The sequence below is a fragment of the Caretta caretta genome, chromosome 1 (assembly GCF_965140235.1).
Source record: "Caretta caretta isolate rCarCar2 chromosome 1, rCarCar1.hap1, whole genome shotgun sequence".
In the NCBI taxonomy this organism is placed as follows: domain Eukaryota; kingdom Metazoa; phylum Chordata; order Testudines; family Cheloniidae; genus Caretta; species Caretta caretta.
In genome coordinates, this window is record NC_134206.1 from 98004126 (window position 1) to 98018471 (window position 14346).

General features: G+C 43.3%; 1 protein-coding gene across 1 annotated transcript in view; it reads left to right on the forward strand.

Annotated features, from left to right (window-relative positions):
- The first annotated feature begins 303 nt into the window (after positions 1–303).
- Positions 304–14346, forward strand: part of HS6ST3 (heparan sulfate 6-O-sulfotransferase 3) — a 570130-nt gene continuing 556087 nt past the window's right edge. Inside the window, exon 1 of the mRNA XM_048853535.2 lies at positions 304–938. Coding sequence (XP_048709492.2) covers positions 382–938 — 557 coding nt within the window. The 5' untranslated portion in view covers positions 304–381. The remainder of the gene's footprint in view (positions 939–14346) is intronic.

Here is a 14346-nt window from a genome sequence, read left to right on the forward strand (position 1 = left end):
CCTGGCAGAGATTGGCTGGCGGGCGCCGAGCCCCGCCCCGCGGTCGGGGTGTTTGGGTTGGCGAGGTGCTGGAGGAGCTGAGGCATGAGGTCGCGCTGCCGCTTGACAGTTGCTCAGTCGGGTTGCGGCAGCCTCGTGCCGTGGCAGCGCGCGCGCCCCCTTCGGGCTGCCGAAGCCCCAGCGCTGCCGTCCCGAGGCGCCGCTCCAGCAGCGTCCGCGCCCCGCTGCCGCTTGGGCTGAACCGGGGCGCCCGGGCGGCGACCATGCCGGTGCCCGGGCGGGGGAGGGAGCTCACGGGAGCGGCCGCCCTGCCAGAGCCGCGCAGCGCCCGCCGGCACAGGCGCCTGCCCCCCGCCTGAGCCCGCGCCCGGAGCCCGCACCATGGACGAGCGGCTCCACAAGTGGCTCCTGCCGCCGCTGCTGACGCTGCTCTTCGTGCTCATCATGTACCAGTACGTGTCCCCGTCCTGCCCCGGCGCCGCCTGCCCGCGCCGCCTGCCCGCCGCGCACCGCGGGGCCCCGGCCTGGGACGCCCAGCCGCCGCCGCCGGAGGAGGAAGAGGAGGAGGAGGAGGGGGGGACGGCGGCGCTGCCGCGGCTGGTGCCCAAGTTCCCGTTCGCGCGGGCCGAGCTGTGCCGCCGGGTGCAGTTCGACATGCGGGGCCGCGACGTGATCGTCTTCCTGCACATCCAGAAAACGGGCGGCACCACCTTCGGGCGGCACCTGGTGCGCAACATCCGCCTGGAGCAGCCCTGCTACTGCCGCGCGGGCCAGAAGAAATGCACCTGCCACCGGCCCGGGGGGGACCAGGACACCTGGCTCTTCTCCCGCTTCTCCACGGGCTGGAGCTGCGGGCTGCACGCCGACTGGACCGAGCTCACCAGCTGCGTGCCCGCCGCCATGGAGCGCAGGGGCTGCCCAGGCAACCGCACCCTCAGGTCAGTGCCTGCTCCGTGGGGTGTGTGTGTGTGTGTGTGGGGGGGGGGGGGCTGCTGTGCCCTGCGCTCCGGCTGGGATGCCGGCAGCAGCTGTCGGGGAAAGGGGGCGGCACCGGCTGCTGCCCCTTGCAAAGCGCCGGGTCAGACCCGGGCCCTTGGAGGATGGTCCTGGGGAGGGCAGCGCTGGGGCATAGAGGGTGACAGTCCACCCACTTCTGCAGTCGCAATGTTACAGACAGGCACAGAGGGGAGCTGCCCCCCTGCACCGGTCTGTGGCATTCATCCCGTTGTTGCCGCGACTCTCACACTGTAGAGCTCTGCTGCTATCTAGGTATTTCCCTATCTAGCTCAGGCTCTTCCTCTAGACTAAATTCAGTCCTTTCTTCAATCACTGGCTAGTTCTATTTAATCTGAGCAGAAGAACCCCTTGCAATGTACCTGACTCCTTAGAAATCACCCTTATAAATATCTTTCTAAATATAGGGCCTGATCCATATTGTTAAAAACTCTTTTGAAAAACAAAAATTGAGCTCTAAAAGCTAATTTGTATTATTACATGTATGTTCATTTATTTCTTGCATTTCACTTCTTAGTCAGTTTAATTTGCATGCTCTCATGAACTAGCAATCTTTGGATTGTACAATAGAATTTTTAAGTCCAAAGACTCTTGATGGACATCTTGCTACTGTAGTGCTGTAAGATTGCAAATAGGGTCTCTTAAACTTTTAAGTCATTCAGAGCAGGAACCTTCTCTTAATAACTGTTGGTGAAGTACCTAGTACTGGTGTATAAACAAACCTTTTGTAAAATTTCATTATTGTCAGAACCTATATTTGGGCCCAAATTTAATTTTGTTTCCTAGAGTTCTAGCAACAACTCTCCTGTTAGATTTCCCTACTCTTTGTTACGGGATTTTGGTGGGAGGGTAGGCCTCTGTTTTTCTCTGTCTCAATAGCATATGCCTGGGATGTCTGAATTTCTGAGACAGTAGGCTTTTCAGCGACTTAGCATCTAAGGGATTTTAATACATTTGGATCAGTTTATTCAGTTATTCACATTCTTGTCTACATGGAAGAAAATAAGGTAATGAAACCTAAAAGTTTACAAAAAAAATTGGAATCTGCAGGCATATGCTTCATACTTTCAATCAGTGTTAGAGTGCAGACTTTGGTAAAGTCATTAGACTTTGCGTAACACCAAAAATATAACCCCAGCTATGGTTAGCTGTGTGTGGAAATACGTTTTTATTTATGATCCCTTATGCTTCATGGCATGTTTTTCTGAGCTTTGTTAATCGTGCTTACGAGCAGGTTGCAAATTTTGATTTGGTCTGAATGCAATGCATTGGAATTAAAGATTTCCAGCCAGTTCAAGTGGTTGATAGCAGATGCTGCTGCTGTTCTCAGGAGCCAGAGAACATGAAAAAGGCACAATGGCCAGAGGTTTCTGAGATTAAATCCTATATTTCACTTCTACCCACCCATCTAATTTCAGCTCCTTTCCTGAGACTGTGAATACAGTTTAATTATAAATAAACTCCACTGTCTGGCAGTTTTTCAAGAGCTCTTCCCCAGGGCTTTAATTAAAACTACAAATTGGTTCATATTTGACAAGAAGGTCACAACTCCGGATGCTCTCCTCCAATGCTTATTTTTCCTTATTCACAAAGACTTATAATACTTCTGTTGTTAAACCTATCTATATTCATTTACTGACAAACTTCAGGTCTCGATGGATTGCTTCACTTCTATCTTTATTGTGCATATACATTCCTTATGCAATTTAAAGGTGTGAAAGGAAATGAACTTAATTCCCTTTCGTGAAGGGATTACTACACTTAACATCTGTTTGCAGCAATATGTTTTTCTCCTAGGGCTTGTCTACCCTTGGAAATTTACCAAAATACCTAAATGAGAGAGAGTCGCTCCTATTCCAGGATCAGTGTGTCCACTCAGGCTAATACTGAAATAACTATTCTGGAATAATTATTCCACAATAGCTACCCTGGTAAATTTTGAAGTGTAAACAAGCCATTAAACTTTTTCTCCTGTTTTTCCTTTCTCCTCCAGTTGCACTATGTGAAAGAATGTGAGCAGTAGAGCTCTCAGCTGAAATCGTATAGTCTTTGTTTACTACATGTGGACTGTCATAGTCAGGATGGAAAAAAACATTGCACTTTGCCAGACAAGTTTCCCTAAAGCCATAATTAATATACCCTTAGATTTATGAAGTCTGTAGCCATCCTATTTTGTATTATGTTCCTGTCAGCTGTTGCAAGAGGAACAAGATCTCACCTTGTCAGTACTAAAACGGAAGACTAAAAAAGAGCACTTGCATTTCCGAGGAATTAACTTTTGGTAACCTAATAGGTGACAGATTTCCTTCTGATTCAGGATTGAGCCAGTATGTTAGAGGCACTGTAAATGATTTTTTTTTTTGAAGCAGAAATATTGAACGTATGTGGACATTTAAAGTGTTTGCTACAATTGTTTTCAATAACATTTTTAAAAAAATCTTTAAACTTAACTCTTTAAATTTAATCTTTAAACACTTGTGATGCCTTGATAATATGTCTTAAATAGATGAAAGCTTAAATCCTTTAGGAAAATATATTCACAATTAGGGCCTAAATTCCTCCCTGTGAGCTAAATCCAAAAAACTCCTTGATTTAACTATTTGGGTGTAGAAATATAATTGTTACAATGATAGCTCCTCACTTCTGTCGGAGAGTGGGAAAAGTATTAATTCCTCATTGATAAACCCATTGACTCTAAAAGCTTGTGATGTTTAAATACAGTACGTTTCACATTGTTCCAAAATATTAATTTATATTTTGTGCAGAAGAGGGAAAAAGTGGTGTGAGGGGGATGAGGAGAGGGTGTCTAATCAGGTCCCTGTATATATACACTTAGTCCCCATCTGAAAACACTTACACATGTGCTTATCTTTATTCATTGTGAGTAGTCCCATGGAAGACAAACAGCTAATTTAATTCTCAATATTTGGCTGTTATCTTAGTGGGATTAATTGTGTGAAACATCTATGTTTCCAGGGCGTGCATGTGATTTATAGGACATTTTGAATAAGTGTGTTTATACAGTTCATACATTTATAAAGATGTTAAACTGTAAATGTTATATCTTGTATATAAGGGAAGGAGCTAGACTTTGAATAACTTTAGGAGCAGGATAACTTTGAATAACTTTAGCAGCAGGAGAGTGGGGTGGGAGGAAGTATTTTTTCATGCTTTGTGTGTATATAATAGGATCTTCTACACTTTCCACAGTATGCATCCGATGAAGTGAGCTGTAGCTCACGAAAGCTTATGCTCAAATAAATTGGTTAGTCTCTAAGGTGCCACAAGTACTCCTTTTCTTTTTGCAAATACAGACTAACACGGCTGTTACTCTGAAACCTGTCTTTAGGGACTATGTGAATTGCTTGGCATTAAATTTGCAGCTTTATTAAGTATTCAATCAGCATTATAATCCTTGTGATGTAGATAATTAAGGAGGGGGGTATTATTTATATGGAAGTTGTTTGGTAAATGTTATCTTGTTACATCCTCCTTTCATTTGTCGTGTTTACAATTAGTATTTAATAGACAGAGGTTGAGGGTAAAATTAATTATTTCAGAAGATTGGGAATGCAAGGTAAAATGGAATGATAGGATTAAAGATTATAAATAGGCGATTAAAGTGTATTAAATTAGACTATTGATAAAGCAACTTTAAAAGATAGAGAAGTGTTAGAAAACAGTTTGAAGAAAAAGCACAGAGGTTGTTCATTGGACTGCTACTAGTCGTTTAATTAAACAAAGCAAATACAGGAATAATTCACAGAATTAAATATCTGTTTTCTTTTTGGGAAATCATTGGTCCTTCAGTAATGTTATATCCCTTAGTGAAACTTTGATCTAATCAATGGATGTAACTATTCACTGTATCCTCGTAGTGTTTGTTGCTTGTATTGTATTACATCCTGTGTCAGATTAAGAAAGAGAGAAAGCAAATTTAATAGATTAAGGCCAGAAGGGACCATTATGATGATGATCAAGTCTGATCTCCATTGTTACTCTGTTGACTTGAAACTCAGTTTGTAAAGTACCTCAATAAAAGTCTGATCCTGTCAAGTGCTGACTGCCCCTTGCTGTGAGCACACTTCACTCCCACTGAAGGCATGGTCAAGCCCTAACCACCTGTCTAGGGACATACACCAAGAGACTTAAATTATATTTTAATCATTATTTCAATATTCAGTTTATGTGAATGTAATTTTTACCTAAACTAAAACTGAAGGTAATGGAGGTCATATCTTGGAACAAAGTGAAACATATTAGATATTATACATGACACCGTAAAGCCTCTGGATTTATATGAGAAATTAGACTTCTACTTTCTGCTGTATAGGTTATATTTTATTGTTACAGTAACTTCTAAGTGAATTTGCAGTTTCAACTCAGAGAAAATCTTTGGCTAGATACCTAGCCAAGGACTTTACTTGAGTTGAGATCAGGAAGACGATCAGAAAGCCCTGATTGTGAATGTTACCAAAGTGTTTGATCCTTTGGGCTATATCAGAATATATTTTTGATTTAATGAAAAAGATTAAGTGTATTTTGCTTTTTTGTTAACATCATGGAGTTAACATAAGCTTCCATCTCAACTCTTTATATGGTAATATACTGAGAGAATAGGATATTTAGAACTTAAACCCTTTCATAATTAATCTTTACTTATATAATATTAGCCTTATAATATTGCATTATAAAGTTTTATGTTAACATTTACAAACATTTCAAAAGGTGTTTAATTTGAACACTGTGTCATACATTTGAGTACATTTATCTTTTAGACGTGATTATGAAGAAAATTATTTGAATCTAGTACCAGTGACTTGATTTTATTTTTTAACATGGTTGTACAGGAATGTTTTAGTGACTAAACCCTTGACGGGCTCTGGAGGGACCAAAACAGATGTAAAGCAATACCTTAACTGCATTTTTTAGTTTTCATAAGTGTGTTTTTCTCTGTATCATTAACATACTCTTCAGGGTGGTATGGGGAGTTCTTAACTTAGCATTTCCTATATCCCAGTAAAGTATGGGGAGTAGAAGTCACTGTTGTGCAGCCAGTTATAACTCAAATTTAACCTTCATCAGGGTTTGCAGTCTGAAGTCAATGTAAGTCACTTACTGCCACCAGTGGTATTGGTCAGATTTTCAAAAGACTAAGTGTAGGCTTCTATTCTTGAACATTTTGTTGTCAATATACAAAAGTTTACAATAAATTTAATTCATTGGAATTCTAATCTTTCATTCTAAAAACTGAATCTGTTTGTTTTAAAGTGACAGATTTCATGCCATTGAGAAGTTTTTATTAACAAAAATACAATTTTCATCATTAGTGGCTAAAACACCTACACAAATGTTTAGCTCTTAGTGCATAAGTAGACCTATTGAAATACTTGCTTTGTTGGTTACAGGATCTTCATTGGTTTAGTATTTTATTTGCCTAAAGCAGTTTTATAAAGTTTTTAAATAAAATACCAAATGAGTAGCAGCATTTTAAAAACAATGTTTACAGTTAATCTTCAATTTTAATCTAAAATTGCAATAGCACAGTTTTTCAAGTGTTTCAAAAAACTGATTTAAATCAGAGTGAGGGCAACTTTGTAACAAGTGATTTACATCAGTGACTTAAATATCTCCACCCTAACCCGTGTCTTGAAATCCCTCTAGAATTTGTTCAGAATAATTTAAAGTTAACTTGATGAATGTGCCATGCCGTATAGAGCTGTGGATGCACAAATAATTATAATGAAGAACTATGATGCCAGCAGTAATACCTTTATACAGATATACAGCTGCATTATTGTGTATGAACATGCATGTATGCATGAAGCTGAGTGTATACAAAACATATAATATTAAATATATTCATAAAGTTCTTCAACATTTGGAAATCTCGGTAGATGTGTAGGGAGTAAAGTCCTTGTGTACGTAGGATGGGGTTAAAGCAGCAGGCTTCAGCTTTCTCAGACTGAATAAACATTAGGATGACCAATACCCCAAACCCTGTTGAACAAAATTAATGGTCCATTGTGGGAGGACACAAATGTAGTTGGGCACCATCTATCTGATCTCTCAAAATCACCAATTTAATCCAGTCAGATGGTACAGTATAGGATTTTACCAATACAGTTCAACTGGTACAACTCCCCTTGTGTGTATGCAGTTATATTGGTATAAAAGTGATGGTACTGTCGCTTATTTCCCTAAATTTATGGGAATAAGCAATACAAGTGTAGGCATCTTTGAACTTAACTGGCGGTGTTCCAGTTGGGAGGGTCCCAACTGTTGCAATCTGGCCTTGGAGACTGTAACTTCCATGATACCTTGGGGACGAGATACTTGCACTTCCAGGGAATGCAGGGGTAGCATTCGGTGGGTTCCATTCTGGTCAGGGGCGTGGAGATCGCTTTGTGGAGCTCTGTCTGCTAGAAAAGCAGGAGCTGCTGCTGAGAAATTGCTGGGGCTCTGACCAATGAGGGAGCCACAGAGCCTATTGCTGGGCTTCATTGGAGCCAAGGCAGAGACTGTTGTGCCTAGAACTGACTGAGGTAGGCTGCAGTGAAGGAGCGTGAGTAACCACCACCTTTGTTTCAGAAAGTGCTTGCAAGGAAATGGAGATAGTGAAGAGACTTTATGGATTTCCCTGAGTCCGAGAAGAGATGAAGTGGCCTTATTGTCTAATGAAAATCCAGAGTCACTGACTTGTGGTTAAAACAACTCCCATCTTCAGAGGGGTTGTGGAGGTTTGAATGATCTCAAGTTAGAATTGCTCTGCCCCTTAGCTGAACTGCCTTACTGGACCAATAGAATGCTGTCCACAGCTTTATTATCTTCAAGTGTGCCCACGCAACCAAGTTTCTAGAACTCTGAAATTAAGAGGAGTGCACACTCAAGGGTGGGGTAAATTAAGTTGATTAAGTTTCATTTACTACTGTAAACTGCAATTATTAATTGAGTTGTTGAAATCAAAGTTGTGACATTTTAATTAATCTCAATCTGTTATCATGTTTTACTATGTTGTTAAGTAAAGGTGTGTTAACACTATAATTTAAATTTATATTGGATGTATATTATTTTTAATTGGTACTTTTGAGATAGACCCCTCACATAGATCAACTCAGGTTTATTCCTGGAGATCCCCAAGACATGCCAGTGAATGCGTTATAGGGCCCAGTCAGGTGGAAGCACCACCAAGAGTAAATTTCTTTTATAAGTATAAGGACTGCTGCTGAAGGTTGGCTAGAGGATTCCTACCTATCCAACATCACCCATGGGATACTCAGGATCTCCTTTACTGTTGACAACATCAGGCGACTGGGCACACAGGTGAGTGTTGCCTGCTCCTTAGTAACCCAGGAAGGGAAGGGGTGGTACACAAGCATAATTTCATTCACACTTGGGGTTGTACCAATATAACTATTTTAGTAAAAAACAAACAAACAAAAAAAACCAAATCACACCCCTAACAGAAATGGCTATAACAGTACAAAAATGTGAACAGACCAGGCCTTGAGACTTCCCTCGTTAGGTATTTTCCCATCAGTAGCCAACATTGCCAAAAGCTGTCTGGATGCCATTTTCTGGTTTACACCAGGAGCTGGCACCTGACATGTACCCTAGCCATTTAGGATTATCACCTTCTAGATGTAATTCTAATGTCAAATGTACCTAGCAAAGTACGCCTCTCAGGTGATGAGGAAGCTGGAAAAAATCCAGTGCATGGGTCAACTTTGCCTTGAGGGACCAGTGAGAAGTTCTACTGTTGTAAAAGGTGGGGAGTATCCTGGTTGTCTCCCTCTCCTAAATTGACCAATAAGATGCTGTGAGGGCAGAGCCAGCACCAGTTCCACCACCAGTGCCACCCTGTGTCCACTGGTAGATGGAAGAAGGTGGGAGTGAGGGCATTTAAGTCAAGTCTAAATCAATACAAATGTTCTCTCTTATGCATAAGTTTGTATTGTCAATAATTATGCACCATCTAATCAAACTAACAAGAATCTTTTTAAAGTTTATGTGCATTACACTGAAGTATATTTACTTAGAATGTGGTGTTTTCCAAGCTTTTAATATAAGCTATTAAAACCTAAGTCACCATAATTGTATACACTACTTGAGCTCTACTGTCTGTACAGTTTTGTGTTCTAGACTTACTGAGCTGCAATAATTTGTTGGATCGCCTAATGGAATTGAACTATTTCCCCAGATCAGTGTTACTGTTGGCACTGGACTTTCATAAACAAGCCATGAACTGCTAATGGAATGTACATTAAATTAATCTGACAGTTATGCAATTTGAAAGGTTAAATGATACAAGTGAATAGATTCACTGTCCCCCTCTTCCCCAAGAGGATTTGGCTTTAATCTTAAAAGTGCTCAGTGGTTTGGGTTCAGATGGCTCAAGATGGAACCCTTTCTCTGGACCCAGGACTGAGCACAGCAGCTGTGATAATCATGAGCTACCAAACTGTCAGTAACCCATGGAAAACCCTTGCCCAGGTTATAAGAATTCTATCAAATTTTGGCACATTAAAGACTGTTTAAAGACCTACAACGACTCCCTTGCAGGGAGTGGAAAAAATATAGAGAAAATAATAAATATTTTAAAAACTGCTTTCTGACTCAAAATTCAGTCATAAATCCTTTAATAAATTAAGTCTCCAACTCCAGCTAGAACTAGAATTCAGCTGAGTAGTTTTAAAGTCTGATATATTCCATGTGCCAGAACTCAAAAGTACAGTAGCCCCAAATAGTTAGCACCATTCTTAGAGCTCCATAAATAGTAAATTTTACTGATAAGGTTTCTAAGCCAATATGTAGTGCTAGAGGAGGATCCTCTTCCATGTGCCAGGACTGGAGGAAGGGAACAAGATGTAAAATCTGTTAAATAGCTCTGGTTTATGTATGTGAAAAACCTGTCACCTAAAGTGCTTACCCTAATGATGTACTTTATAAACACTTAGCTATGAGAGAGCTGAAAGCGGAAGAGCACTATAACATCCTTACGTAATCTTCAAATACTTCCATTGGGAGATATGGTAAAATTGAACTATTTAAAATCTTAAATTAAAGTCCTAGGTTAAAAAGTAGTAGACTAAGCCCTGGTCTACAGTATGAGTTTAGGTCGAATTTAGCAGCATTAGATTGATTTAACCCAGCACCTGTCCACACGACAAAGCCATTTTTGTCTACCTAAAGGGCTCTTAAAATCGATTAATGTACTCCTCCCCGACGAGGGGATGAGCGCTGAAATCAACATTGCCTGGTCGAATTTGGGGTAGTGTGGATGCAATTTGACGGTATTGGCTTCCGGGAGCTATCCCAGAGTGCTCCATTGTGACCGCTCTGGACAGCACTTTCAACTCAGATACACAAGCCAGGTACACAGGAAAAGCACTGGGAACTTTTGAATTTCATTTCCTGTTTGGCCAGCGTGGCGAGCTCATCAGCAGAGGTGACCATCCAGAGCTCATCAGCACAGGTGACCATGCAGTCCCAGAATTGCAAAAGAGCTTCAGCATGGAAGAACACGGGTAACAGTGCCCCAGACATGCCACTTCTATGATGAGCTGCATGCAGTTGTAGGGGATGCCCCTACTACTACCCCACCCCTGTCCGTGGACGCCTGCAAAGGGGTAGTCTCACGCAACAGGGATGAGGATTTTGGGGACAAGGAAGCTGATGAGGAGGAGGATCGCGCACAACAGGCAAGCGGAGAAACCGTTCTCCCCAACAGCCAGGCACTGTTAATCACCCTGGAGCCAATACCCTTCCAACCCTCCCATGGTGGGCTCCTGGTGCAGGAAGCCGGAGAAGGCACCTCTGGTGAGTGTACCTTTGTAAATATGGTTTAAAAGCAAGTGTGTTTAATGATTAATTTGCCCTGAAGACTTGGGAATGCATTCGTGGCCTGTACAGCTACTGGAAAAGTCTGTTACCATGTCTGGGGATGGAGTGGAAATCCTTCAGGTACATTATTAAGGGGACATTCAGAGGTGGCCATTCCTGCTGGGCTGTTTGCCTGTGGCTGAAAAGAAATCATCCCCGCTTTTAGCCACATGGTGGTGGGGGGGCCTGTTCACGCTGAGCTGTTCACTTTTGGCTGGCAGAGATCTTCCCTCATACTAGTCACACGGTGGGAGGAGAGAATTGGGGGAGGGGGGGTTGCTGCACGTTAACCTGAAAACCGCAGCCCCTTCTTTTAAATGGCCAATCCAACGGGAAAGGAGGGCGCTGCCATTTGAAACCATTCCCACGTGTTGTAGCGATGCTGGTTCTGGCGGGACCGAACTGAGAGTGCCAATTCAGGACAAATTGCTTAAAGCAGGGCAGTTACAGCCCAAGGCTGGGGTTTCTATGCACACCAAGGCAAACCAAACCAGCCAGACAGGGAGGACTTTGGTTTTACCCCACTGGCTAACCACAGGTCACACAAGCAATTCCCTTAGACACTCCAGTTTCCCAGTATCACCACCAGTGGCACTCGTTATGGGTACGAATTGTTATAAAGACCCATACCCCACTAAAAGAAAAACGGTTCTCTCAATCCCAAAGGACCAAGCCCCAGACCCCAGTCAATATACAAATCCGATTTCACCCACAAATCACGCTGTTGCCAATCCTTTAGAATCTAAAATCTAAAGGTTTGTTCATAAAAGGAAAAAGATATAGATGAGAGCAAGAATTGGTTAAATGGAATCAATTACATACAGTAATGGCAAAATTCTTGGTTCAGGCTTGCAGCAGTGATAGAATAAACTGCAGGTTCAAATCAAGTCTCTGGAGAACATCCACAGCTGGGATGAGTATTTCAGTCCTTGGTTCAAGGCTTCAGTGTAGCAAAGTTCCTCCAGAGGTAAGAAGCAGGACTGAAGACAAGATGGAGGAGCTGCAGCAGCTTTTTATATTCTCTTGCCAAGTGGTCTCTGCTTTCTTTGTTCCAAAAACAATCTGTCCATCACATGTCATGGAACAACCTCAGAGTTCTGTCCATAGGCATGTCCCTGCATACCTCGCTGAGTCCCAAGGCATGTCTGCTGTCTCTCAATGGGTCAACTGTATAGGTGATGGTCCTTAATGGGCTATCAAGCAGGCTAGGCAGAGCTGACACCAACTCGTCTGGGGTGTCACCCAGAAGCATAGCATAAGTTTGAACTACAGACAGTATAGAGCCAATATTCATAACTTCAACTACAAAAATGATACACACATATAGACAGCATAATCATAATCAGCAAACCATAACCTTATCTTAGACACCTCATTTGACCCCTTTTATATAAGATTTGGTGCCACTACAGGACTTTGGTTGCAACAGTGATTTATATGGTCCCAGATTATGTCAATAACGTCAAAGTTATGAAGGTTGAAGAAGTCGAAAGACTGTGGCTTACCATGGCGGCCTGCAAGCCGAATTCTGTTGCCCGGCCCTGCGTGTGTGATCTCTCACACCAAACTGGCAGGCCCTCAATATAAGACCTTGTACTGAAAGCACATGTGCAATGTTAACAGCTTGGTTTACCGTGGAAGAGTCTACCCATTGCTCTCTAAAATGTCTCTTTAAATACTACTCTCCCTTTTTTCTTCCTGCTGCTGGAAATGTTTCAACGCTCCCCCTATCATCTCCGTCCCAGATGCTAACGCAGATAAGAAAGCGAAAAAAAACACAATCGCGATGAAATGTTCTCTGACCTCATGCAATCCTCCCGCACTGAAAGAGCTCAGCAGAATGCATGGAGGCAAACAATGGCAGAGTCCAGGTAAGCAGAAAATGAACGTGAGGACAGGAGAGACGAACAAGATGAGAGGTTGTGGGAGCAAGAGGAGAGGTGGAAGCAGCGTGATGAGAGGAGGCAGGATGCAATGCTGAGGCTACTGAGGGATCAGACTGATATGCTCCGGCATCTGGTGGAGCTGCAGGAAAGGCAGCAGGAGCACAGACCGCCGCTGCACCCCCTGTGTAACCACCCGCCCTCCTCCCCAAGTTCCATAGCCTCCTCACCCAGATGCCCAAGAATGCGGTGGTTGCCTCCGGGCACCAGACCACTGCACCCCCCAGAGGACTGCCAAAGCAACAGAAGGCTGGTATTCAATAAGTTTTGAAGTGCAGTATGTCCTTGTCCTTCCCTCCTCCCCTCATCCACCACCCCACCTGGTGTTTCCCTCCTCCCTCCACCACTCCCCCGGGCTACCTTGGCAGTTATCCCCCTATTTGTGTGATGAATTAATAAAGAAGGCATTATTTTGAAACAACAATGACTTTATTGCCTCTGCAAGCGGTGATCAAAGGGAGGAGGGCGGTTAGCTTACGGGGAAGTAGAGTGAACCCAGGGGACAGATTTTCATCAAGGAGAAACAAACAGAACTTTCACACCATAGCCTGGCCAGTCATGAAACTGGCTTTCAAAGCTTCTCTGATGCGCACCGTGCCCTCTGGTATCTGGCTGCGCGTAATCAGCGGCCAGGCGATTTGCCTCAACCTCCCACCCCGCCATAAACGTATCCCACTTACTCTCATAGTTATTGTGGAGCGCACAACAAGCAGCAATAACAATGGGAATATTGGTTTCTCTGAGGTCTAGCCAAGTCAGTAAACTGTGCCAGTGTGCTTTTAAACGTCCACATGCACATTCTACCACCATTCTGCACTTGCTCAGCCTATAGTTGAACAGCTCCTGACTACTGTCCAGGCTGCCTGTGTGTGGCTTCATAAGCCATGGCATTAAGGGGTAGGCTGGGTCCCCAAGGATATCTACAGGCATTTCAACATCCCCAAAGGTTATTTTCTGGTCTGGGAAGAAAGTCCTTTCCTGCAGCTGTTGAAACAGACCAGAGTTCCTGAAGATGCGAGCATCATATACCTTTCCCAGCCATCCCACGTTGATGTGGGTGAAACATCCCTTGTGATCCACCAGTGCTTGCAGCACCAATGAAAAGTACCCCTTGCGGTTTACGTACTGGCTGCCAAGGTGGTCTGGTCCCAAGATAGGGATATGCGTTCTATCGCCCCACCACAGTTAGGAAATCCTATTGCAGCAAAGCCATCCACTATGACATGCATATTTCCCAGTCTCTCTACCCTTTATAGCAGCAGCTCAGTGATTGCATTAGCTACTTGGATCACAGCAGTCCCCACAGTAGATTTGCCCTCTCAAAATTGATTCCCAACTGACCGGTAGCTGTCTGGCGTTGCAAGCTTCCAGAGGGCTATCACTACTCGCTTGTGAACTGTGAGGGCTGCTCTCATCTTGGTATTCTTGCGCTTCAGGGCAGGGGAAAGCAAGTCACAAAGTTCCATGAAAGTGCCCTTACGCATGCAAAAGTTTCGCAGCCACTGGG